Source organism: Xiphophorus hellerii, chromosome 2 (assembly GCF_003331165.1).
Source record: "Xiphophorus hellerii strain 12219 chromosome 2, Xiphophorus_hellerii-4.1, whole genome shotgun sequence".
In the NCBI taxonomy this organism is placed as follows: domain Eukaryota; kingdom Metazoa; phylum Chordata; class Actinopteri; order Cyprinodontiformes; family Poeciliidae; genus Xiphophorus; species Xiphophorus hellerii.
This window is the reverse complement of record NC_045673.1, coordinates 25,250,772-25,274,582: the sequence shown is the minus strand read 5'-3', so window position 1 is coordinate 25,274,582 and position 23,811 is coordinate 25,250,772. Positions and strand designations below refer to the sequence as shown.

The 23,811-nt window shown below is 38.6% G+C and overlaps 2 protein-coding genes across 10 annotated transcripts in view; both read left to right on the top strand.

Moving 5' to 3' along the window:
• LOC116737181 (alpha-1,3-mannosyl-glycoprotein 4-beta-N-acetylglucosaminyltransferase C-like) overlaps nucleotides 1-12,626 on the top strand; it is a 58,714-nt gene extending 46,088 nt beyond the window's left edge. For 3 of the 5 annotated variants that reach the window (XM_032590216.1, XM_032590212.1, XM_032590227.1), the window contains exons 3-5: nucleotides 10,409-10,554; nucleotides 10,643-10,790; nucleotides 11,240-12,626. In XM_032590216.1, the coding sequence (XP_032446107.1) occupies nucleotides 10,426-10,554; nucleotides 10,643-10,790; nucleotides 11,240-12,405 (1,443 nt within the window). In that variant the 5' untranslated portion in view covers nucleotides 10,409-10,425 and the 3' untranslated portion in view covers nucleotides 12,406-12,626. Of the gene's footprint in view, nucleotides 1-9,939; nucleotides 10,555-10,642; nucleotides 10,791-11,239 lie in introns of those variants that run through there. The other 2 variants (XM_032590221.1, XM_032590234.1) reach the window with 2 other exon arrangements.
• A 770-nt stretch (nucleotides 12,627-13,396) lies between these two features.
• Nucleotides 13,397-20,122, top strand: rnf141 (ring finger protein 141). Of its 5 annotated transcripts, none has more exons than XM_032590250.1 (6): nucleotides 13,397-13,485; nucleotides 17,073-17,268; nucleotides 17,814-17,922; nucleotides 18,495-18,676; nucleotides 18,839-18,946; nucleotides 19,551-20,122. In XM_032590250.1, the coding sequence occupies exons 2-6, from the start codon at nucleotides 17,138-17,140 to the stop codon at nucleotides 19,699-19,701; spliced, it is 681 nt and encodes a 226-aa protein (XP_032446141.1). In that variant the 5' UTR covers nucleotides 13,397-13,485; nucleotides 17,073-17,137; the 3' UTR covers nucleotides 19,702-20,122. The 5 variants fall into 5 exon arrangements, with proteins under 5 accessions (XP_032446141.1, XP_032446133.1, XP_032446149.1 ...); XM_032590242.1 differs by having other exon boundaries at nucleotides 13,409-13,531; XM_032590258.1 differs by having other exon boundaries at nucleotides 13,414-13,511.
• The last annotated feature ends 3,689 nt before the right edge of the window (nucleotides 20,123-23,811 follow it).

Below are 23,811 nucleotides of genomic sequence, written 5' to 3'. Positions count from 1 at the left end.
TTTTTCTGGAACATTTCTAAGATGAATCTAAATTTATACATATAAACATATATATATATATTATTTATATATATATATATATATATGTGTATATATATATATATATATTTTTTTTTTTTTTTTCTAATAAAGTTTTTACGTTCCAATTTCCAGAAGTTGAACATTTTCGACTTTTGAATCTTAGAAATGTCCACGTTTTTTTTTGTTTTGTTTTTTTATTCTGAAATTAATCTAAAAATTTCTGACTTTTTTTCAACTTTTGAAGCTAAAAAATGTCCAAATTTCTTCTACAAAATTTCTGAGATTTTAAAATATTGAGGATTTTTGGGTGGAAATTTACTCCTTTTTTTTAATCTACAATGACCCTAACACACCATCATAAATCTGAGACCCACATCACGGGTCAGATTATATCTACTTGGTCTCTACAAGAAAAAGTTTGCAATCTAGAATAAATTTCTAGCCCTTGTCATGGATCTCGGATCACGTCTGTGTTGTTATGATCCGCTCTGAAGTGAAAACCCAAACAGCCAGAAGCCGAGCCGCCTTTATTGTTCAGACTCCACTTTGATTTGAACTGTGAGGGAATCAGAAGGGAACATCACTAAGTCAGTCTGACTTTATTTATTCAAGGTGACTCAGCTGGAGGCAGGAGAGGAAACGTTCAGACAGCATCTGTATGCATGAGGTTAAAAATACAGAAACGTAGAGAAGAAATGGGCGGACAAATGAATGCGTGTCCTTCAGGTTGTGAAATGCTTCTGTATTTCACCGAGAATATTGTGTAAAGTTAAAATTCTGCATCTGGATAATGCATTAAACATAAAGTGTAATAGAAATAAACTAAGTCTGTTTTCTGGAACTTTAGAATGCATCTTTTCACTTTTTTGCTGATGATTTAACTCTTGTACGTGTCGTTGCTGACATCAGAAGTTTACATCCATTCATACTTACATAAACATGTAAATAATTTTTTCAAAGGTTTTCTACGTAATAGCAAGAATTTGTGCTCTAGTTTGAATTCATTGTGGAAAACTTCTAAGCATCACTGGTTCAACATTATGCTACCAAAAAAAAAAAAAGAAGAGTTGTTTGGTTAGTTTTGTGGCAATGAAATGTTTTGGTGAAGTACAGGTATATGTGGTGGACACTCCTCTGCTGACAGCTAATTTTTCTTTTAACGCTTTAGTATTTTTGGTAACTTTGAAAACATCTGGTGCACTTAGCTTCCCTTAAAACTAATTTCCTGGATACATTCTAAAGCGCTAATTTACTCTGTTGCTTCGCAAACCTGCAGTTGAATAAAATTCGACGTCCGTGTCGAATTTTGGTTTTCGACTGTTAAGAAATATTCGTGTAGGTAGACGTTTATCTTCATGCTTTTATTTTGAAGTGGGTGAAGGTTCTTTACACAGCTGTTTTCTTTCCTCCCATCATGACATTTATTATGTACCCAGAATGCAACACTGTAACTGTTGTCTTTAAGAACGTGGCTGAATTTAGCTGTTTAGCATTAGCTTCTGCTAAGCACAAGTGTTTTAGGGATAGCACAGCTAACGTTTTAGCTAGTGGTGCCCGCAGTTTTGTGTATGTTTGAGCCTGTTTACATGAATTTGAACTTGTGTGCTTTAAAGAAAATCTCAAATTAAATTGTCTTTGAATTTACTATGTCAGAGTTTAATCAGCTGAGCAAAAAAGTGGGGGGGAAAAACCAAATAAACATGAAAATACAAAAATTAACATAATGCTCACCACCATGAAGAGTGACTGCATGCCTCCGACCTGAGCTCTTGGCTCACTCTTCTCTCTTATCTGAAACGTTTGAGTCACATCTTATTGTCTGCGTCTGATTTGAACCTGCCACCCACTAAGGGCAGAATCGACCTATCATCTCGCCTGGCTCACTCTTTCAGACGGTGCCCGCCCGGGCTGTGAGTGGTGTATGTGCATCTGCTACGAGGCCACCTGCGGTTATTCATAATGCCTTCTGAGTTTCCTCTCAGAGAAGTTGACAGGAGAACCCTGGCAGTTTTAGTCGCACAAAGAGAGAAGTGAGAGAAGGAAAGCTGTAGAAGCAAAGCTGCAGTCAGTGATGCATTTACATCAATTTATTAACACTGCATTATGTAACTTTTATTTAAAAAAACCTTTTTTTCCAATTATGTCTTGATAGTATAAGACAGGTAATCTATTAAAAAAAATCAATGTCCTCTGCCTTCTCCCAGTTCTCCCAGTGCTACCTGCAGAAATACACCACTAAGTCAGAAACAACCAATCAGAGCCAGGAGGAGGGTCTTAGTGCTGTCAATCACTCTTGTGCTCATCCCGTCCCACTAGCTCTTTGCTAAGCTATGATTTAGCAAAGAATTAAACTTTGCTAGCTCTTTTGTGACAGGTTATGACAACATAACCTGCTACAAATGCTAAGGGTAGTTAGCATAACCAATAATGACGGCGTATAAACCAGTTTTCCCATAAAAGTACATTGTTTCCCAGCCATTAGCACATTTAGCAGCATACAGGAGATTGATTGACAGCGCAAATACCTGCCTCCCGGTTGTGATTGGTGGTTTTGCAGACTGCGACAGAAGCTCAGGGATGTTTTTTTCACAGATTATCATATTGTCAGTCCTGGTGACAGTTTGAATAAATATGGAGGGAAAAAAAACATAATTTTATTAAAGTTACATTCTGAAGCTTTAAGTGTGAAAGTCCAAGCCACTTTTCAAAGTGGAATTATTTGTTCTAACTCGATTAAGGAGGTGATATTTCTTCTCTCAGACTCCCAGTAGCCCAGTCCATCCCTCCACCATTAAGATAAGATAAGATAAGATAAGATTTATTTGTCATTGTCATCAACAGATTACAACGAGATTGAGATTTGCTCGACTCGAGTTAAGATGCAGGTTATGTGTATATACATAATATACAAAGATAAAGAAATAAATAGTACAAAATGAGAAATAAATAGACATCAGAAGATGGTTGCAGCGCCTGGAGGTGTCGCAACAGAGTTTACATTTTTAACAAAGTGGTGTCAAGAGCAGAAGTTCTTATGCCTTTGAATTTAGTGCCATGATTGCCATCGGGTAAAACCAGTTTTTTAGGCGATTTGTCCTGGTTTTTATTGCTCTGTATCTCTTGCCTGATGGCAGCAGCTGGAAGAGACCATGGCCAGGGTGTGAAGAGTCATTTAAAATGTCCAAAACTTTCTTGTGGAGCCTGGAAGTGTAAATCTGTTCCATAGTGGGGAGGGGGCAGCCTATGGTTCTCTCTGCTGCCCTAACAACCCTCTGGAGCGCCTTCTTGTCCGCGGATGTGCTGCTGCCGTACCAGACACACAGACCGTACGTGAGCACACTCTCTATGGAGCAGTGATAGAAGGCCTGCAGCAGGTCTGAGGGGAGACGGTTCTTCTTGAGTATTCTCAGAAAGTACAGTCTCTGCTGTGCCTTCTTCAACAGCTCCTTGGTGTTGGTGCTCCAGGTTAGCTTGTCCTCCAACTCCATGCCCATGCTCCATTAACCACCTCTAGCTGCCTGCATTCATCCAGTCGATAACAGGATCTCTCCGTGTGCGTCCCTCTGTCTCCGCTGTGAAAACTGTCCCACCCATCATTTTCTGACCAAACGCATTACACGCAGGGTTCTGCTGAAAAGGCAGTTTCTGTTTCAGCATCTTGTCGCGTTCCACTCATTCCTCTCTCCAGGGCGTATCCTGCTCACATCCCAATGTCCTACTGGTTGCCAGTGCTGCACGGCGGTATTAAGTTTCGTTCCCAAAAGGCCGCCATATTAGGCGTCGTTGAAATGAAAAGATTACTCATTAATTTTTCCACAATCGCGCTTTCATTACAGGCTGGTTATTAAATCTTTAGCTCTCCAGCCCAAAGCTTATCTCGTCTAACTTACTGCAGTCTTTCTGTTTTTTTTCTGGTGTAGCCTCAACTTACAGCTCACTTGATTATTCGTTTACCTTTCATCCGTTCTCACTTTTTACGTTTAAAATGTAATTGTTATTGCTTGCTTCATAATTGGTTAACGTTTTATATTTTTATGGTGTAAACTGCCTTGTTTCAAGCACTTCAATATATTGTACAAATAAACTTACCTTTCTACTGTAAGTAAAACAAAAGAAGAAAAAAAGGCATTCATGTAAAAAGCATCTTTTCGAAGGACTTCGATTTAAGGAATCGATTTCAAAAAGGAACATATTAGGTCACATTGCCGAGAAAGAGAATTAAAAACCAAATCGCTAACATGCAGCCTCGAGAACTCCTTCCTAATTAAGTTAAAGGGGCAGTGTTCTGTAAAAATCTACTTTTTTGTTATTATGTTATTTCCTCACCAGAAACATAGCTGTGTTGCTTTGATTCTTTCATGCATGTCCATTAATCTCCATGGCAACCATTCAGCTGTACAACACACCTGGTTGGACCTAGCCCCGCCTTCAAGCCGCAGCTCCACCTCGGAGCAGCAGTTTCCAAGCTTCCAAGCTTCTGCCTCACAGAGCCGCCCTCCCCTCCTACTTGTCCTCTCAGCTCCTTCAGACTAGCCAGCAGCAATTAGCAAACACCTAGTGGAACTGCTGAGCTCATTATAGGAGCTCCTTCTCAGTGTAACACTGGTAAAGTGTTATTTAAGGGTTGAGAAAAGCGTCGTGTTATGATGACTTCCTAAAGGTGGAATATCAGAAAAAAACAGGTGTTTAAAAAGACAGAGGCCCGAAGTCCAGGAATTAATTTACAAAGTAAAAATTCTTTTAAGTCATATTTGTTTTATGTAGCGTTTTTATAAAAACTGATGGTAACACAGTTGCTTGATTATGAAATGACATTCTGTGCCTAGAAACACATCAGGCTGCCACTTTAAACCATAAAGTCTCCTCAGGTTATTATACGCCTGGAGTTTTCTATGTCAATATACAACAAAACAGTTTTGTCTTTTTTTTTATCCGTTCGTGATGTGCGAATGTGAAGAATCTGATTTAATTAACGGTGTAAATCAAAGATGTTGCTTTCTACTCTTGAATCTTGAATTCTGATCATACAGGTCTGCCATTGTTCAGGTCCGGATGCTGTGGGGGGAGCGTCAACCCAAAAGAGTTAATGTATTCAGTGTTTTTTTATTTTTTATTTTATTCTATCATAATACATTTTTCCACGTAGGGCCAGCTTAGTTTAGATACTTTCTTTTCTTAATAAACAACATCAAACATTTAATAAACTGCGTTTTGCATTGTCATAATTTGAAATAGAGAAGTGTGACAAAAGAAAAAAAACCTGAAAAAAAGAAAATCAAGAAAAACAGTTTCTTCAGTCAGAAGCGTCTTCAAAATTCGCAGTAAGACAGACTGCTACAGGAGATCCTTCCTGTACACAGCCATCAGCGTCTAGAACAAACTCTTTGAAGAATCTCAAGTTAATATTTAATTCCCCTTTGGGATCAATAATTACTTTTGAATTGAATTGAACAGTTTCCTTTAATTACCCTACCTGGTGCAAAATCCAACTTTATTTTCTTAAGAATTTGAAGATAATAATAATAATTTTTTTTTAAAAAAAACATCAAATAGAAATTTCTTTCATGGTTTTTACTCTTGTGCATATCCCAATATTTCAGTTTTGACTTTATTTTTTGAAAAATGTTTGAAAAGCATCAAGTAAACCTGATTGGACCCTTTTAGTTTCCATCTAGCTTCGTGTGCAAACAGCCGTCGCCAGCTGTTTATCATTTTTAAGTGCTCCACTGCGTTTCCCCCCCCCCCTCCTTTTCAGAGAAGTTTCAAACAGCAGTTCTGCGTGGGCCCCATCAGTTCTTATTTCTTTTATTCTTCCAGAGAGACTCTGGTTAATGCGCAGTGAAGAAGAGAAACTCTCTGAAGATGTATTACTATTTGAAATGCAGATGCTCCTTGGTATTCTCCTCTATCTGTTTTTTTTTTTTTCCTTTTTATTTTACGGCCTCTAATCTAAAATGACTCCAGTTGTAGAAATGAGCTCCCTGGGCATGCATGCTGATAATTTGCTGACAAAAAAAGGAATAAAAGAAACACCTCAGCAGAGTAGCATTTGAAGTAAAAGCAAATTGCCCCCCCCCAACCCACCACCGCCACCCCAAACCTCAAACTTGGGGCTTATTTATCCCGCCCAGCGCAGCTTCATCTCCATATAAATGTCTGTGACCTATAGGAGGCTTGTTTGTTGCTTAGATTCGAGGAGAGAAAGCAAACAAAAATCTCATTTCTTAGAAGGATTCTCTCCGTGGCGGAGTGAGCAGGCGGCCATTACGGTGCCTTGTTAGGTATTCCTCGCTCGTCTCAATATCAGATTTCGCAGGCTGCTGTCTCAGATAATGGTGTGTGTGTGTGTGCGTGGGCGTGTGTGGGTGTGTGTGTGTGTGTATTTTCCTGCCAAGGCTTTCATAATATTGACTTGTGTCAGCTGTCATTGTCTTTCTACTTTCTACTTTACTCTCTCAGGTGCCACCTTGGAGCTTTTTCATGACGGCTCACTCTCTCTAGCAGGTGGAGGACGCTCTGCTGGCTTGAATGGAGCCTGAGTGATGAATGAATGAATGAATGAATGAGTGAATGAATGAATGAATAATAAGGTGTTTGTCACTGGAGCCGGCTGCTGTCTCACATCGAAGGTTGTTCTTTTAAGTTCTACAATATCAGAATTAAGCAGGGTGGAATCAACTTTGTTTTGCTTTTTTTTTTTTAGGATTGAGTGCCAAAAGGTGGGTTTTTTTCCCGTATGTAGTAAATAGCTACAGTGTTGTGAAATGCAGATTTCCTCTGTTTTGCTCTTATGTCCCATTTACATTCTTCAGACGAACAAATCTCAATATCTGACAAAGAGTAATCTGAGTGAAAACAAAATGTGAGTTTCAAATAATGATGTCATTTATTATTAATAAAAAGTTATTAAAACCAACCTGCCCCTTGTATGGACATATAACTGCCCCTCTTGTTAATTTATGAATGTAAAAAGAAGACGTCTGTGAGCTACACTCACACTTTACACAATATATCAGGATGCCTGGCATCGTTCTCGTTCTGTCCCCCTGTCCACATTCACATTATGTCTATACAAAAGGAAAAAAATAATAATAGTACAAACTAAATGCTATGCTATGGATTGGCTAATGAATACTCAATAAAAGATACCATTTTCAAAAAATGGATTCAGGTTTTGCTGAACTCTCCCACCTTTTGCTGTCGCCATTTTGCGGACTAGCGTAAGCGCCGCTAGGTGTACACAGCGCCGTGATTTGCAGACAGCTAATGTAAAATGCTTGTATGGTGAAGAAAAATCCAATTTCACATCAGCTCAAAAAAGCTAATAAATAGATTCATAAACGGAAAAAGGAAGGATGCTATCTATGATTTCTGTATGTTTTAGTTTTATAAACACACAATATAGTTCCAGTTAGTTATTGTTTTTCCCCCTTTAATTACCGTTTTTATTTATTTCAGTTAAAGAAAATATTTTTCAATGACAGTTTTTGCTATTTTATTAATTTTAGTTGATTATAATAACCTTTTTTTAGACACACTCTTACATGTGAGTCTTGTAAAATAAACATGTTTCCACCTCAACTTACTACTTTTTAAGCGAGGAGCGGCCATATTGAAACGTGAAGTTGGCCGTGCGTTTTAAGTCCTAACTGGGAGTAGTCGGACTGGCTCCCATTTTCCCAGTAGAATATCCAACTTCGGAGGGCATTCCTGTTGATTCTTCCTACTAGCACGTAGGAATTTCCCAGCTCCAAGTAGAACTGGAACGCAGCATTATACCTGCTGTGCCTCCAATCAAGTCAAATCAGAGGTTTCCAGTCATTACATCATCATCTGGGCTTTTCTTCATTGTTTAAAGAGGCAGTAATCATTCTGTATGTGAACTTTTGAGTTGGTAGACATGGATAAACGAATCTCTGACATATTATTTTTCTCATGATTGTGGCATTTAGCAAATAGAAATAAATTGGGTAATTACTCTGGTTTTAGTCATTCTTACCTAAAACCAGAGAAGTTTGGTCTGATTTAACTTCAGTGAGAAAAAAAAAGAAAAGGTGAATGTGTCTTCTTATTTGATACATGTAAACTTCTAATTACCGCTATATTTTTACAGAACCTCCCATCAAAAAAAATCAGTCCTGTAAGAAATCCGTTTAATATTATCATATTTCGGGCCAGGAAGGTTAATTTCCTGTTGGAACATCCGTTTAAGAACGTCTGGACAGTCATCTGGCCTGTAACAGCAGACCAGATGACTGACGTCTCAGCTTGTGAGCGGATTAGCGAAACGATCCATCACCAGCAGCCATTTAGCTTCATCCAGTGAAAAGCCTTCAAATCAGCCTTCTGCATCGGCCTCAGCCCCCGACGGTCACATCTGTCATGTTGAGTAGCTCATCAAAACGTAATTAAAGATGACGATGTGTCCAGGCTTTGATTGATGCCTCGGGGTTGCAGCTGATCATTATTCTGATTAACGTTAGAATAATCTATTTGGTTAGATATGAATAACTGGCATCCAACTGTAAAGACAGGAGTTGTCCAGGATAATGAGGAAGGATGATGGAATACCTTTGCAGATTTCTTTGTTCTAAGTTGTTTTTTTCTTTTTGCCATTCTCTGAGTTTTCAGTTCTTTTTCATTTGTTTTAGTGTTCCTTCAATCTACACATATTCCAAAAGATTAAATATGATTTGCACTGATGTGTCTCATATCCATGCAACAAGTTAACAGGAAATAAATGTACGTGTTGAGATCTGACTAAGAACCCTGTGATTTTGATGATTGGCACTAAGCTTCACAGCTCAACGGGTTTAAAGTTTGTACATCTGCTGGCGCCTGAAAGGGATTGATAGAACATTTTCAAGAAAGGTTCTGTAAATTTATAAAACGTCGTCATAGTAATGGGGTAAAGTTACACAGTCATTTGGATTACTTGGCCTGTCGTAGAAGAAACACATATTTTCACAATATTAGTCATTCATTTATAAATGTCATGGTTTCAAACTACTTACTTCCACACTAAATGATTAGCTAGCAAGCTAAAGCTATCTTGCTAAATATTAAGTTAGAACCTAAATATTTGGTTGAAGGCTAAATATTTAGGTTCCAACTAAAAATGTAGCTCCAAACTAAAATATTTAGTTTCAAACTAAATATTTCAAACTTAATATTTACCTTGAAACTAAATATTTAGCTAGCGAGCTAAATGTATACCTCCACACTAATAATTAGTTAGCAATCTAAGTATATAATTTGAAACTAAATATTTATTTAGCAAGTTAAATATTAAGTTAGCTAAAAACCTCCAAACTAATTATCTAAGTAGCAAGTTAGATATTTAGTTTCACACTAAACACTTAGCTAATTATTTAAATTGGAGATAAATATGAATACGTAAACTAAATATTTAGATTTCTAGGTAAGCATTTAGTTGGAAACTGTGACATTTACTTTAGTGTAACTAATAATACTGTTGTTAATTTATAAATCACTGAACGGCTTAGCACCACAATACATTAAAGATCTGCTGTTGTTGTATCAACCTACCAGAACCTCTCAGTTCTTCTGGTTCTGGTTCTGCTCTGCATCCCCAGAACCAGAACCAAACGAGGAGAAGCAGCTTTCAGCACACAAATCTGGAACAAACTTCCAGAAAACTGTAAAACAGCTGAAACACTGACTTCCTTTAAATCTCGACTGAAACCCACCTGTTTAGAATTGTATTTGAAACCTAATCAATTACGAATTTAACGATGGCATTTGACTTAATGTCATGTTTTGATTGTTGATTCTATGTTGCATGACTTTGTGTTTTTGTGTTTATGATGTAAAGCTCTTTGAAATGCCTTGCTGCTGAAATGTGCTATACAAAAAAAATTTATTTGATTTTTTTGATTTATAAATGAATGAAATTGTGAAAATATCAATCTGAAAAATTAACTCCCATTTCTTTTCTTTCATGACTGGCTATATGAACTAAATTATTGCTGTTAATTTTTGACTGCAATTTTACAAATGGCTGCCCATATGTAGCTCCCTTCCCTCTAGTCTACAGATGTCAGGTCGCACTCATCTGTTTTGCTACAGACACTCTGCTTTCTAGCTACCATGGTTAATGATGTAACCAGCTATTCTATGCTATTCTATTGAAGATACCACTGATACCACAGATTTTCTTAAGACTATTATTTAAGTTTTGCTTCAACTGCTTTACAGGCGTCCGTCTAGCACCATCATTTAACTGACCTTCTTATTAAAGTGGATCATATTTTCACAGATTCTTATCTCTAATACTTTGTGACAATGATAAAAGTCCAGAGCTAGAAAGGAGCTGAAACAAAAACAAATACTATTCCCACTTACATCGCTTCTCTTTATTTCCCAGCAGTCACAGCTGTGATCATGAGGCTGCTGTGGAAGTCCGTGGACAAGATGAGGTGTTTTAGAAAACGATCCACGCTCCCCGTCCTCACCTTCCTGCTCACCGCGCTGCTCTTTTTCAACTTTTACATGAATGATGGCTACGTCCTGGTACGAGTCTCGATTTGGAATCTAGCATCTAAAACCTCTGCCAGTGCCGTTCTTTGTTGATCTTTTGTTGGTTTTTTTTGGGCTTTAGGAAGGCGAAAAGAGACAGCTGGGAGAGACGTTGATTCATCCTTCGAGCTCTGACAGATATGTGCACACGTTCAAAGATTTGTCCAATTTCTCTGGGAGTATCAATGTGACGTTTCGCTACCTTGCCGGAATTCCTCTGTCAAGAAAAAGTAAGCAGTATACCAGACATGCAGTTGAAACCAGATTTTTACAGACATCATTTAAAACCATTTATAGCTTTCTTCAGAGCCAGAAGTTTTAAATATATTTCCTCACTATTTGGTGGAACTGCCTTTTAAACCACATGACTTAATTCAAAAGTGATGGATCTCTGTTAACGAGCATCTCAAAGTATTTTTTCCTGGAATTTTGACCCACTGCGTAACTCAGTTGGGTTTTATTCTCCAAATGTAGAAGTGGCAATTATGGAGAAACACTTAGATTACAGGACATGTCTAAGAAAGTTCAGGCCTATGTTCTTATTACAATGTATTTTCATAAAGTTTGTGGAAATATCTGGTTTCAACTGTATATCTTCTTGAATATGTTTGTTGCCAACTTGAGCATGAACATTTTATTTGTGTTCATGCTAAGACTGATAAGACTGATTTCATTTCAGAGTATCTTACCATCGGGCTGGCATCTGTCAAGAGAAAAAAGGGAAGCTACCTCCTGGAGACGATCAAATCCATCTTTGACCAGTCCAGCTACGAGGAGCTGAAAGAGATTGTGGTTGTGGTCCACCTGGCGGACTTTGACCCGGTGTGGTGTGAGAACGTGGTGCAGGACATCACCAGGAAGTTCGCTCACCACATCATAGCCGGCCGCCTCCTGGTCATCCAGGCCCCGGAGGAGTTCTACCCTTCTCTGGACGGCTTGAAGAGGAACTACAACGACCCGGAGGACAGAGTCCGTTTCCGCTCCAAGCAGAACGTCGACTACGCTTTCCTCCTGAATTTCTGCACAAACCTGTCGCACTTCTACATGATGCTGGAGGACGACGTCCGCTGCTCCCGGAACTTCCTGACGGCGCTGAAGAAGGTGATAACCTCCAGAGAAGGCTCCTACTGGGTGATGATGGAGTTCTCCAAGCTGGGCTACATCGGGAAGCTGTACCACTCCAGAGACCTGCCCCGCCTGGCTCACTTCCTCCTCATGTTCTACCAGGAAATGCCTTGCGACTGGCTCCTCATCCACTTCCGGGGCCTGCTAGCTCAAAAGGACGTGATCCGCTTCAAGCCCTCGCTGTTCCAGCACATGGGCTACTACTCATCCTACAAAGGCGTGGAGAACAAACTGAAGGACGACGACTTTGAGGAGGACTCCATAGACATCCCGGACAACCCCCCGGCCGGCATTTACACCAACATCAACGTCTTTGAGAACTATGACGCCACCAAGGCGTACAGCAGTATAGTTGATGAGTATTTCTGGGGGAAACCTCCCTGCACCGGAGACTTCTTCATCATAATCTTCAACAAATCAACAAAAATTAGCAGAATGAAAATAGTGACAGGGACGGAGGATCGGCAAAACGACATCCTTCACCACGGAGCTCTGGAAGTAGGACAGAAGTCTGTGGAGACCAAACAGGGAAGACAGTGTACATCCTACATCACATTAGGAGAGTTTAAAGTGGGCAACATTGAGATTAATGACGTGGATCACAAGATTGGCTTTGACATTGAGTGTGTCAGAATAGTTGTCACAGCTAGTCAGAAAGAATGGCTCATCATTAGAACTATCAGCCTCTGGACCACATCACCTGTCAGTCAGTTAAAGTAAGGATGTTGAGGTCTTTCTGTACTTTTTAGTTTGATACGACAAGTTCACTTTGGACTTTTACTGTGCTGTAAATTTAAACCAATCCATATTTTCATGGGTTGCTGAAAGATTTGTATATTTTCATTGTGATGTATCAACAACAGAACTGCTGTGTACATAAGGGCATTTGTAATACAACGTTCATTTTCTGAGGATCTATTTATAAAAAATATTTACACACTACTGGAACTCTCTGGCTTTTTTTTTTAAGTCTTGGTAGTAATTTTAAGTAATAGAGCTTTAGGTTTTCAAAAGTGTAAGACCTCACTTTAAAGAAAATAGTTATTTTCCAAAGTTAAAGGGGTTTTTTCAGTTTGCTTTGTCCTTTACTGCCATCTGGTGGTACATTACAAAACTCAGAGATAATTTTCAAATCAACATGTTTATATATTATATTATATTATATTATATTATATTATATTATATTATATTATATTATATTATATTTTACAGAAAGAACATGCAAACTCAATGAAGAAAGGCATTCTATCAGCCGGTCTATCAGATATGATCTTAAATTAATACTTTGGTTGTACCATTACACAATGTATAAAGGTTCAAAGGATTTGAATACTATTTAAATTTATGAAATTTTGTGTTTATAATGTCATAGAAATTTGAATAATAATAAAATAATAATAATAATAGTATAATTATAATAATAAAATTCTAATAACATAAAGTTAAGGGGACTAAGAGGAATGAGTACGTTAGCGCGGCACTGTATGACAACTTTACTAGTGTTGACTTTTAATCGTGTTTTTTTTTTTTTTTTTGCTGCTCATACTTACAAACGGCTGTGGCGGGAAACAAATGAGACCACAACTGCCTGAAACGACTTCCGACAATTTACTTACAATTCAGCGGGTTAAACCACATGAACAAGGAGGTAAATTATGAACAAATATTGAAAACCTCTGAACAGAAATCACCTAATTCACCTGCGGCGAACAACGAAGTGACGGTGATTGCGTCATCAAGCCGCGCCGCTGCGTGTTGTTGTTGTGTTCGTCAAAGCAAGTTCCCAGCGAAGGCAGCGACGTAAGACTCAACTTTCTGGACTAAAAGTGTGGTGAATTTGAGTAACGTAATATTCTCCGTCATAATTTCCTTTATAGTGACAGTGTTTCTTGTTCGTTGCTAGCGTGTAGCCGGCTCGCTGCGGTTTTGCAGCAGAGCTGCTGCTTCTTGCTAGCTTGATAGCTTATCAGTAGAACTTTGAATTTGAACCGAGCTTCGGTTCGGTTGAGTTTGGTCCGAAATGAATGTTTTAAAAATGATAATAATTAGAACTGGTTAGCTGGAGCTGATTTCGCGTTTTAGGTTATTTGGTTTCAAATGGTCCTCAGTTGGCCAACAGTCTGTATACAGCGGTCCATTAACATATTGTTAGAAATATATATATATATATTTCAACGTAGACGTTTATTTACAACAACCGCTTAATAATACATGTTTTAGTAATGTTTTAGATAAACTATGCAGACTTATTTACCACGGGGCTGCATAGTATTGGAAAATCCGCCAGCTGAAATGTTGTTAAATGTTGCCATGGCATCAAAGGTTGGTACATTATCTACATTTCAGTCATTCCTCGCCTTCTCACCTGTTATTACGATGTTACTGACACGGTGGACTTTAGTTTCTGAGCTAGGCCATCTTATCACGCGTGTCAGGTGAAAGCTCCATCCATTTGAGTAACTCTTCATGCCAACAAAGTCCTTTGTTACTTTGTTACACACTGACATTGTTATGATTGTATAATATTGGTTCATTGTGCAACCCTAATTTGTTGGATACAGTACTGTTGGTGTTTTCATGTCCTGAATGTTTTTGTACAGCCACACTAAAGGTGTTTGCAACAAACCACACAACTAAGTAATGAGCTACACACACCTGTTATCCTCTCTCAGCTACACAGCTGCACATATTGAAACTATTCAGGATTTCTGGGCTGTTAGCTTTACTAGGCATAGAACAAGATATGATAACCACAAGTCTGAGTATCCATTACTCAGACTCAGACTTAATGACGTGGACCACAAACCACAAATATACAAACACATATATTGTGTTTGTATACAATTCAGGGTTTCCCCCAGTGTATTATAAGCCTGGTGGGCCACCAGGCTTTACTTGTGCCCCCACCAGGTTAAGCATTGCTTATTTATTTAAGTCTTTTAACAATATTTGCATGGTTTAAGACTTTATAGTTGGTGTTCAGGTATTAATCTTCCAATCTTTCAATAATACATAATTATCAAGTGATATTTTCTCATTTTTTGTCAACTTTAAACATTTTTTAACTCAAAAACACGACGGGCCGCTGGCTGAATGACTGCCCTAGCACCCAACCACGAGGCTTAGCAAGTGTTCTGGGGGAAACCTTGTAATTTGATATAAAAATCTATAATATGATCTAAACATTCTTTTTCTAAAACGGGAAAGCAACCAGTATTTCACCTGCTGTTAAGATAACATATTGTTTATTATGAGTATAATACTGTTATCTATATCATTCATTTAATATTGTTTTGGTTTAAAAACAGAGGCATAGGAAAAAGTCAATTCAGAAATACTTTCTTGATCCTAGAGGGAAGTTAGATGTTCTTGTAACTCAAAAGTTCTTGTAGCAGTCTGTGCTGCTGCAGATCTGAAGAAGCTTCTGCCTGAAGACACTCGTTGTAAAGTAGTCTCATGAAGAAGCTCAGAGTTCTTCACGATGTTCTTGATTTTATGAGGAATCCTCCTTTGCACCGTCATCTCCAGAGGTTACACAGCCGTTCACACACACACTCCTTCAGTCTCACACACTTTGGTTGTCATAGAGACGGGTGATTGCTGAGGCCTCCACCTGTGTTTCTGACAAAGCAGATGAGAATAAGGACATAAATAAGCCTGTCGGAATAAGCAATGACTCGGTTAGTCGCACACTAAATAAAAATGAGCTCCATCATTTCCATTCTTATAATTAATATTTCTTGAGGGAAATTTTGTTCACAGAGACTTCATGATCCATCATATTTCTGGTGAGGTTGTAAGTGCTTTTAATTTATTTTTTTTATTATTATTTTTGGTTTTTATGTTTTATTTTGGTTAGTTAAAATATCTTCCAGTTTCTGTGTGGAATGTGCTGCACAAAATTAAAGTTTATTGAGAGGGTGAACTAGCATTATTATGCCATTATTGATAAATGACTTGAAAATGGTCTCAAAACAACAATATTGCAACAATCACCAGGACAATGTATTGTAAAATTTGCTATTGTGACAGACATAAATATAAAAACAGAAAACAAACGCCTCATAAACTGAGTAAAGTACATCTTCTTAAAGTGCTTAATATTATTCAGTTTTTGTTTTTATGCTCTATAGATTATTATAATTTTAGCCAGCTGATTTTAGCTGATTTATTAGCTTGTCTATATTTTGTTCTAGATTGCTAGCAGTCAGCTCATTAACTGACATGTCATTAGTGGCTGGCAGTTGTAGTTTTAAAACACAATTTTATAAGTTTTTCATTTAATTTCATTTAATCTGTATCTTCACAGGACCAAAAATAATAGAGATTCGACAGATAGGCTAGAGGTGGCACGCTTTCAGCCTCCACGCTACGACTGTTCATGTTTATCACAAATATTTCAAAACAACTGAATCTGGCCTTCCTGTAAGTACAGGAAGTGTGTGACTGCCTTTGGTTGGAACAGGAACCGTCTTCTGTCATCTCAACATTTCTTCAGTTTATAAAGGATTCTTCAGAAAGTCAAGAAATCTACTGGCAACCTTGAGCGTCCCCTTCATAAGAGCAGTATACATCAACAGTGTCTTCAATCAGAGGCTTCATGTGGAACCGCTGTAATACCGGCTGCTACAAGACCCTGCCCACAGTCAGGGCATTTATAAAAATTTTCTGAAGAAAATTCTACAAGTTGCAACAACTTTCACATTCACTCTGGGATCAATATAGTATTTCTTTACTAAAAACTACACTGCCGCCTGAAGTGACCCAATTCCAATTTTTTGACAAATCAGATTTTTTTTTTGGCGCGGTCGTTCACACTTCCAAATATATATGCGACCTGGATGCGATCTCTAATGTGAACGGGCAGACGACCTGAAAGTGTCCCGCATGCGCAGTAGAGTGCGCAATAATGTCAGCGTTCTCAGTGTTCTGCCAACCGCCATAAAGGGAAGAAGAGCTCACTGTGGAAGTAAACATGGATGCTAACGGTGGAGCATAGCTTACACATTTGAAGTTGTTGTCTGACCGGAGCAGCATATTAACAACTTAATCCTCATTATCATCCGTCCTGGATGTTGTTTTTTTCCCCGCTTGCGGGTTTCAGGACGCAGAGTAGTGACATTTGCCGAGTATCAATGACATTCAGGTCAGATGACTGCAAAGTGGACATTAGGTCGCATTTGAATCAGATTTGCACCAAATACCCAAGTGGCCCGGGTCGCATTTGAAAAGAATCCGACCTGTGTTGTTCAGACCATCATGAAAAGATCGGATACAGGTCGCATTGAGGTAAAAAAAAAAATCGGAACTGGGTCTCTTCAGCCTGCAGTGTGAACGCAGCCCTAGAGAGCATTTGATCTGTTTTAAGAAGTTCGTTTTGCCAGCAGGTGCTGCAGAACTGAATGAAGTGCTGCCCCCTGCTGGACGGTAAAGTGCTGCTGCTGCTTCTAGGATGGGCCAGCAAATCTCAGGTCAGATAAACCATCTGCCTGAGAAGCTGGTGAAACATGCTGGACTGGTCCGAGAGAGCGGCTACCTGACCTACGAGGAGTTCCTGGGCAGAGTAGCTGAGCTTAATGACGTGTGAGTTTCTGCCGTTTCTCTGAACATACTAATAATGCTCTGTAGACGTTAGTCTACAAACAGGAAGCAAGATTTCACCACTTTATTTGGAGTTCTTAAAATTCAATGCAGATCAATGTGGGGGAAGTGAGAAAATGACTCAAGATTTTAATGTTTCATTTAGTTTTTCCGTTCAGAGCTGAAATGTTAAAGTAATAAAGGAGGCGTACTCTGATAGTCTCTTACAACGGCGTATCAGACTACATTTCCACCAAAAAAAACTCAGAAATATTGAAATTAATATAAAAAATGTTCTAGTTTCAAAAGTCAAAAACTTTTCGTGTCTTCTAAAAAATTTCTGAGATTAATCTCAAAGTTTCTCAAAATCCTCGACGCCAGTTCGACCTGGGCCTGGGTGTCGAGTTCTGCAGGCGGACTCCTCTCTAAGAAACCAAATTCTGTCATTTTTATCACGCATTTCCATCAGTGACAACCGATTTTGGCACTGCAGATGAAGTATGTTGGAAATCTGTTTTATTTGTTTACGACGTTTTCTCTCCTCTCAGGACGGCCAAGCTGGCTGCCGGGCAGCAGAAGCACCTTCTGTTTGAGGTCCAGCCCGGTTCTGATGCCTCGGCCTTATGGAAGGTGGCCGTCCGGATCGTCTGCACCAAGGTGACATCCGGAGTAGCGCCGGTCCACATTCAACTTTGTTTGAATTCAAACTTATTTCATGAAGGACGTCACACCAAACAATGTTACGTGCTAAAAACAGATCAATCGTTGTTTTCTAGCAACAGGCTAATTTTACAAACCCAGTCCTTTGTTGGACCTTTTTATTTTTAAAGAAATTAAAGTGGAAGATTTCTGTCACATATGCTGAATTACTGTGACTATTAACAAAAAGAAAAAGGTGAAAATGCATCTTAGAGAGAAACGAATTCTCCACAACTGTTTTATCAGAACACATCGGATCGCAGTAGAACTATGGAAATGTGCTCATATGTAGATCGTCCAGCAGAACATTGTGCGTGTTTTAGGTTTTTATAAATTGTTGTTGTTGATGGGTTTGAGTTTTTTTTTTTAAATTTTATTTAGTTGTCCCTGTTGAATTTGTCCCCAAAGTTAGAGGAACAAACAAAATGTCTTCACTTTCAAAAATATCAAAAACGCGCCGGTAAACTGGCCCCGATCTCCTTAACCGGGTTGGATGATGGGAGATCTGGTTTGAATTTGTCACGTCTCAGATAAACAAGGAGAGCGGAGTGGTGGAGGCGTCTCGCATCATGAACCTGTATCAGTTCATCCAGCTGTACCGGGACATCACCAGCCAGGCGGCTGAGGTTCTGTCAGCAGAGGGCGCCGTCAGGGGCTCGTCCGCCCAGCTGCCCTCCACCGACTCCTGCCAGGCCAGCATGTGGATGGGGAGGTCAGCACACAGGAGTGGCTCTTCTTCAGCAGGGAGCTTTCACATTTTTAATTAGTAGGAAGAAAGAAAAACGTTTAAAACCATATGTTTCAAGTGTTCTAAAGGTAGAAATAGTTTTGCAAGGCGCTGTAGAGCTGAAGTGGTGTGTTTTACTGAGTGCAGGGTGAAGCAGCTGACCGACCAGGAGGAGTGCTGCATCTGCATGGACGGAAAGGCCGACCTCATCCTGCCCTGCGCTCACAGCTTCTGTCAGAAATGCATCGACAAATGGTGAAGCTTGCTTTATTTATTTATTTTTAATTTTATTCACACATAAGAACAATAAGATTTAAAAAAGCAACTGTGAGGCGGTGCACTTTTACAAACGTTTTTTTTTTCCTTCTTCTTCTTTAAATCTTTAATACAGAGTCAGAATAAAAGAAGTCCCCAAATGGGTCCCTGAGGAACCCAACAAACTAATGGAGCTCTGCTAGCAGTGTCAGGGTTTCCCCCAGAAAACTTGCTAAGCCCGGTGGTTGGGGCGCTGGGGCAGTCATTCATTCATCGGCCTGCTGTGTTTTTCAGTTAAAACATTTTTTAAAGTGGACAGGAAATTTTAAAATATCACTTGATAATTATGTGTTTTTGGAAGATTAATGCTTGAATACTGACTATAAATTCTTAAAAATGCCATCATTTAAAAAAACAAAACAAAAAACAAGACTAAAATAAAACAGCAATGCTTAGCCTGGTGGGGGCACAAGTAAAGCCTGGTAGACCGCCAGGCTTATAATACACTGGAGCAGTGTGATTGCTGATATGAACGTATTGTTTATGCCGTGGTTGTTTGTGGTGGCTTCTCATTGACATCGCGTGGCGTTTTCTGCGTTGGCAGGAGCGGCCGCAGCCGGAACTGTCCCATCTGCCGGCTGCAGGTGACGGCTGCCGACGATTCGTGGGTGATGTCCGACTTCCCCTCAGAGGACGAAGTGGTCGGCTACATCCTGAACCTGGCCGATGAGGCGGGCCACCCACACCGGCCTTAACACACCGCACACAGTAAGGGAGGCTAGACCTTCACCTGATTAAACTCACAGTGACACTTTGACTGGGGAGATCTTTATGTTCCACGTAAATAGCAACTAGTAGCGTCTTATTTGTGTTTAAACGGCAGATACCAAGTTACTGTACAAGGCCTCAAATTCCCAGAATGCACTTGGCAGCCTGAGTATTCCTCCCTGTGTTCTGTGTTGTTCCAAACCGGACTGTGCTCCATAACACACACACCCACACGCACGCCCTCTCACAGCTCTGGTGAGAAGTTCACATGTACCTGTCATCAGCATGAATCATTTTGGGCTTTTAATGATGAATCTGAACTGGCTCAAATATACATTCAGATATAATTCATATGAATTCATATTCAGAAATAGTTTGTGGAAATTAAAGGCACAGTATTATGTAAAATTGACTCTTTTTTTTTTTTTTTTTTTTAGCATTACATCATGTCATAATGTTATGTTTTCATCAAAAATGTACCTGGAGGTTTACCTTGATTCTTCTGTGCACATTTGGTTGCCATGGAGATTCAATGATTTCTTATTCAGCTGTGCAAAACGCCTGGGTGGACCTAGCCCCGCCTTCGATGACAAACTCCTCCTCAGAGCTGCAGTTTACAAGCTTCCAAGCTTCTGCCTCACAGAGCCGCCCTCCGCTCAGCTCCTTCAGACTAGCCAACAGCAATTAGCAAACACCAGGTGGAACTGAGCATCTGCTGAGTTACTTCTCAGTGAAAAGCTGGTAAAGGGTTAATAGAGGAGCCATGTTGGGATGACTTCCTGAGGGCGGAGTTTCAGAAAGAGTGGGAGCTTCAGAAAGAGACAGAGACCCAATTTCAATGGGTTAAATTACAAAGTCAATTTTCTTTTAAGTCGTATTTGATATTTTTGTCAATTTTATAACTGAAGGTAACATACTTACTTGATGTGACTGGAAAATTCATAATACTGCCTCTTTAAGGTTCTTCAAAGAGTTGCTGTAGATGGTGATGTCTGTGAGCAGAAAGGATCTCTGGCTTTTCAACAATTTTCAGAAAACAGTAAAAACCAAACAAGAGTCTGACTGTGCAATACATTTCTATTTGATGGGTTTTTTTTCTGCATATAATGTAGTTTTTTGTGCCATATAATGTAATTTGGATAAAACCGTTAAAACATCCATGCAGGTCTGAAAAAAAAAGTTAAGAATATTTAATTCAATTAAAGATATTACTTTATTGATCCTAAAGGGAAATTAAAAACACATATATATATATATATATATTGTTCATTTTAGGCAACAAAATGTTTATTTTCTTATTTAAAAAAGAAATGTAATAATTTATTTGCATCCTTTAATGTATTCCTAAAGGCTTAACTAAAATAATCATACATTGCAGCCCTTAATCAACAGAAATATTTTCTATTTTGTTCACCTTATTCAGCTCCTATATGTTTTTTTTTCCTTTTGTTTTTCTTACCAGTTTTCCAGTCGATCTCCAATCTTTCAAAAAGTCTGACCTACCGATTCTGATTTTGGACGATTTTTTTTTTTTTTCGTCTGAGAAGTTGCTAAACGTAGCAACAAAGTTGCTAAGCAACGGGAGAAAGACCTAAAAGCCCAAAGTGAATGACGTTCACGCTTCCATCAGGTCTTGTTTTCTGTTTTCTGCTGAGTTGTAATCGTTTGGGCCGAGTTAGCTGAGCTGTAGCGCCACTGAAACCAGTCCTGACAGAAACCTGATGTTGCCTTCACTGCCCTCTAAAAACAGGTGGTAATATTTGGGAGCATATATGTGAGTTGGAAAGCGATATTTTCCCACTGTGGTGGAATGACTTGGATTAACCCACTTTGATTGCTGAGTCAGGAGGCCCTGTGGCAGATTGTCCTTCTGGTAGCCATTAACTGTTAAATAAGTCACACACAAAAAAGAAGATAATCTTGGTTTCCCCATTTCTTTTCCCCCCGCAAATCAAAATCAGACACATTCCTGCTTTCTGAACTTGCGAAGAAAAGCGGGCTAGTCAAATTTCTTTCCCATCTGCAAAGCCCTGCATGTTTGTTCCCCACTTAGTCCCAAATGAGCTCTGGGATGTGAAGCTGTGAAGGAACATGATTCAGATTTTCCTTCAAAAAGTGTTTTGGACGAATTAGTTTGAACTTTAATAGGAGTTGGCTAACATGACAGCTTTCCTCACTCGGATAAAATCCTACTTTGCTTTCTAAGATGTTCTTTTTTTTTTAATTGTACTTGCGTGTGTACATATAAAAATCTATTCTATATTATTGTATAAAAATAAATTAATTTTGATCTCTGTATAAATATGTTTGCATGAGCAAATCTGCTGTTGTCATCTCCGCTGGTACCAAGTTTCCTTTGAGGAAGAAATTCATTGGGTTCTGTTTGAGTATTTCTGTCTGGTTCTGAGTGCTTCCCGCTCTCGGGTCGATAACTAACTGTGATTTATGTGGAGAACGCCCGACCTCAGATTGACGATTTCAAAAATTAAAATCATACTACGACGGCGTGTCGTAGTGGCTAGAGTGGAAAATAGGGAGTAAATGAAATTCAGAAACTTTCTCGAGAAAGTGAGCAAATTTCTGAGTTTGAAAAGTTGAAAGTTTGCTGGAAAAAACTCAAGAGATTTTGAGGTTAATCTCAGAAATGTTCAAGGAAAATAACTTTCTGAACTTTGAATATTTCAAAGTTTTTTTCTTGGAAATTTGCCACTTTTCAAGCTCAGAAATTTCCACGTTTGGTTTTTTTTTTTCTGAAGAATTTCTGAGATTAGTCTCAGAAATTTCAGTACATTTTCGACTTCAAACTCAGAAATTTGGAACGTTTTTTTCTAGAAAATTTCTGATTTCTACAGTGGCCCTGATACGCCGTTGTACCAAGTTAAAAGTCTAGTTTTTAATATTGTACTGTCTGTTTCAATACTCATTTTAAGAACACATTAGAAACCCTGTAGCAAAATATTACCGTAATAAAATTGTAAACCATTGTTTAAACATCATTTAAACAATGTTTTATGTTTAAACATTGTCATGAACCAAACACGTACCGTCTCCCTTTTAAAGCTGACTTTTATCATTATCATTATTATTGTCTAGTTTTATTGCCTCGCTTATACATGATAGCTCTGATTGTGAAGTATATATGTTCAATAAGATATTTCTATTTCACAAAGACTTTAATGAATTCTGTGTTGATATGAATTAGTAAGAACTTTTTGTTGATGGTGATTTTTTTTTTATCACTGAGCTTGTTTTTTTTTAATGTTCTCTTAAATTAGAAACTTTTTTATATTTCTATTTTATTTTGTTTTCTGAATGTTGAATAAAGTTGTGATTCAATGCATATAATAACTTGTTTAGTTTGCAGATGTCTCTTGGTGGAGCTCCTGCTCATATCTGACACTATTGATTTTAGATAGGTTTTGCAAACGACTGTAGTTTTTTTTTTCTTTTTTTTTGGTACTTCCACCTTAAGGTTGTAGCATTAACTGTAATTCCACTAACTGAAGTCCTTTTTTTGCTGGAGTACTTTCAGTCATAATGCTGTATGGATGGATGTGGATGTAATGAAATCGAAGCCTTGTTGGTGTGCTATTAATAAAGAAGCTCGATTTTGCACATAAAGACTCCGTCACCTTGCGTATTTACTTACTTAGTCATATTCTTTATCTGCGAATAGCTAAAAAGTCTTAAATTCATGTAGGTAAAATTAATGGCCAAAAAATAAATTGATATTTTTCCAGGCTTGAATTTTCAATCTTCATGGATTTCTGTGACTCGAGACGGCTTGCGGCTACCGCTAGCTAGCTGCTAATTTACCTTTACTAGCTAGCTAGCATTTTTGTGTCTGTAGTGGGTGAGAGCATAGATATGAATACAGGTAACAGCAGATTTATCGCCTGCTGGCCATTTTTGTCGCCAACAGGTTGTGTGTATTGTGTGTGTTTTGCACCAAACGGACCCCAGAAATGTCCCACTTGTGACGTAGCGTGGCTGAAAAACGGTTTGCTGGCGGTTTAGCGGATTATAAACACGGAGACCGGAGCAGTAGCATAACCAGGTCTTAAATTTAGTTCATAAACGTCTTAAATGTGGGTTGG

Bases quoted from the DNA above. Each gene is read 5' to 3' on its own strand.
- rnf141 (XM_032590250.1), top strand. From the start codon at position 17,138: ATGGGCCAGCAAATCTCAGGTCAGATAAACCATCTGCCTGAGAAGCTG. The intron at 17,269-17,813 runs GTGAGTTTCTGC...CTCTCCTCTCAG, and splicing joins GTAGCTGAGCTTAATGACGT to GACGGCCAAGCTGGCTGCCG. The intron at 18,947-19,550 runs GTGAAGCTTGCT...CTGCGTTGGCAG, and splicing joins CAGAAATGCATCGACAAATG to GAGCGGCCGCAGCCGGAACT.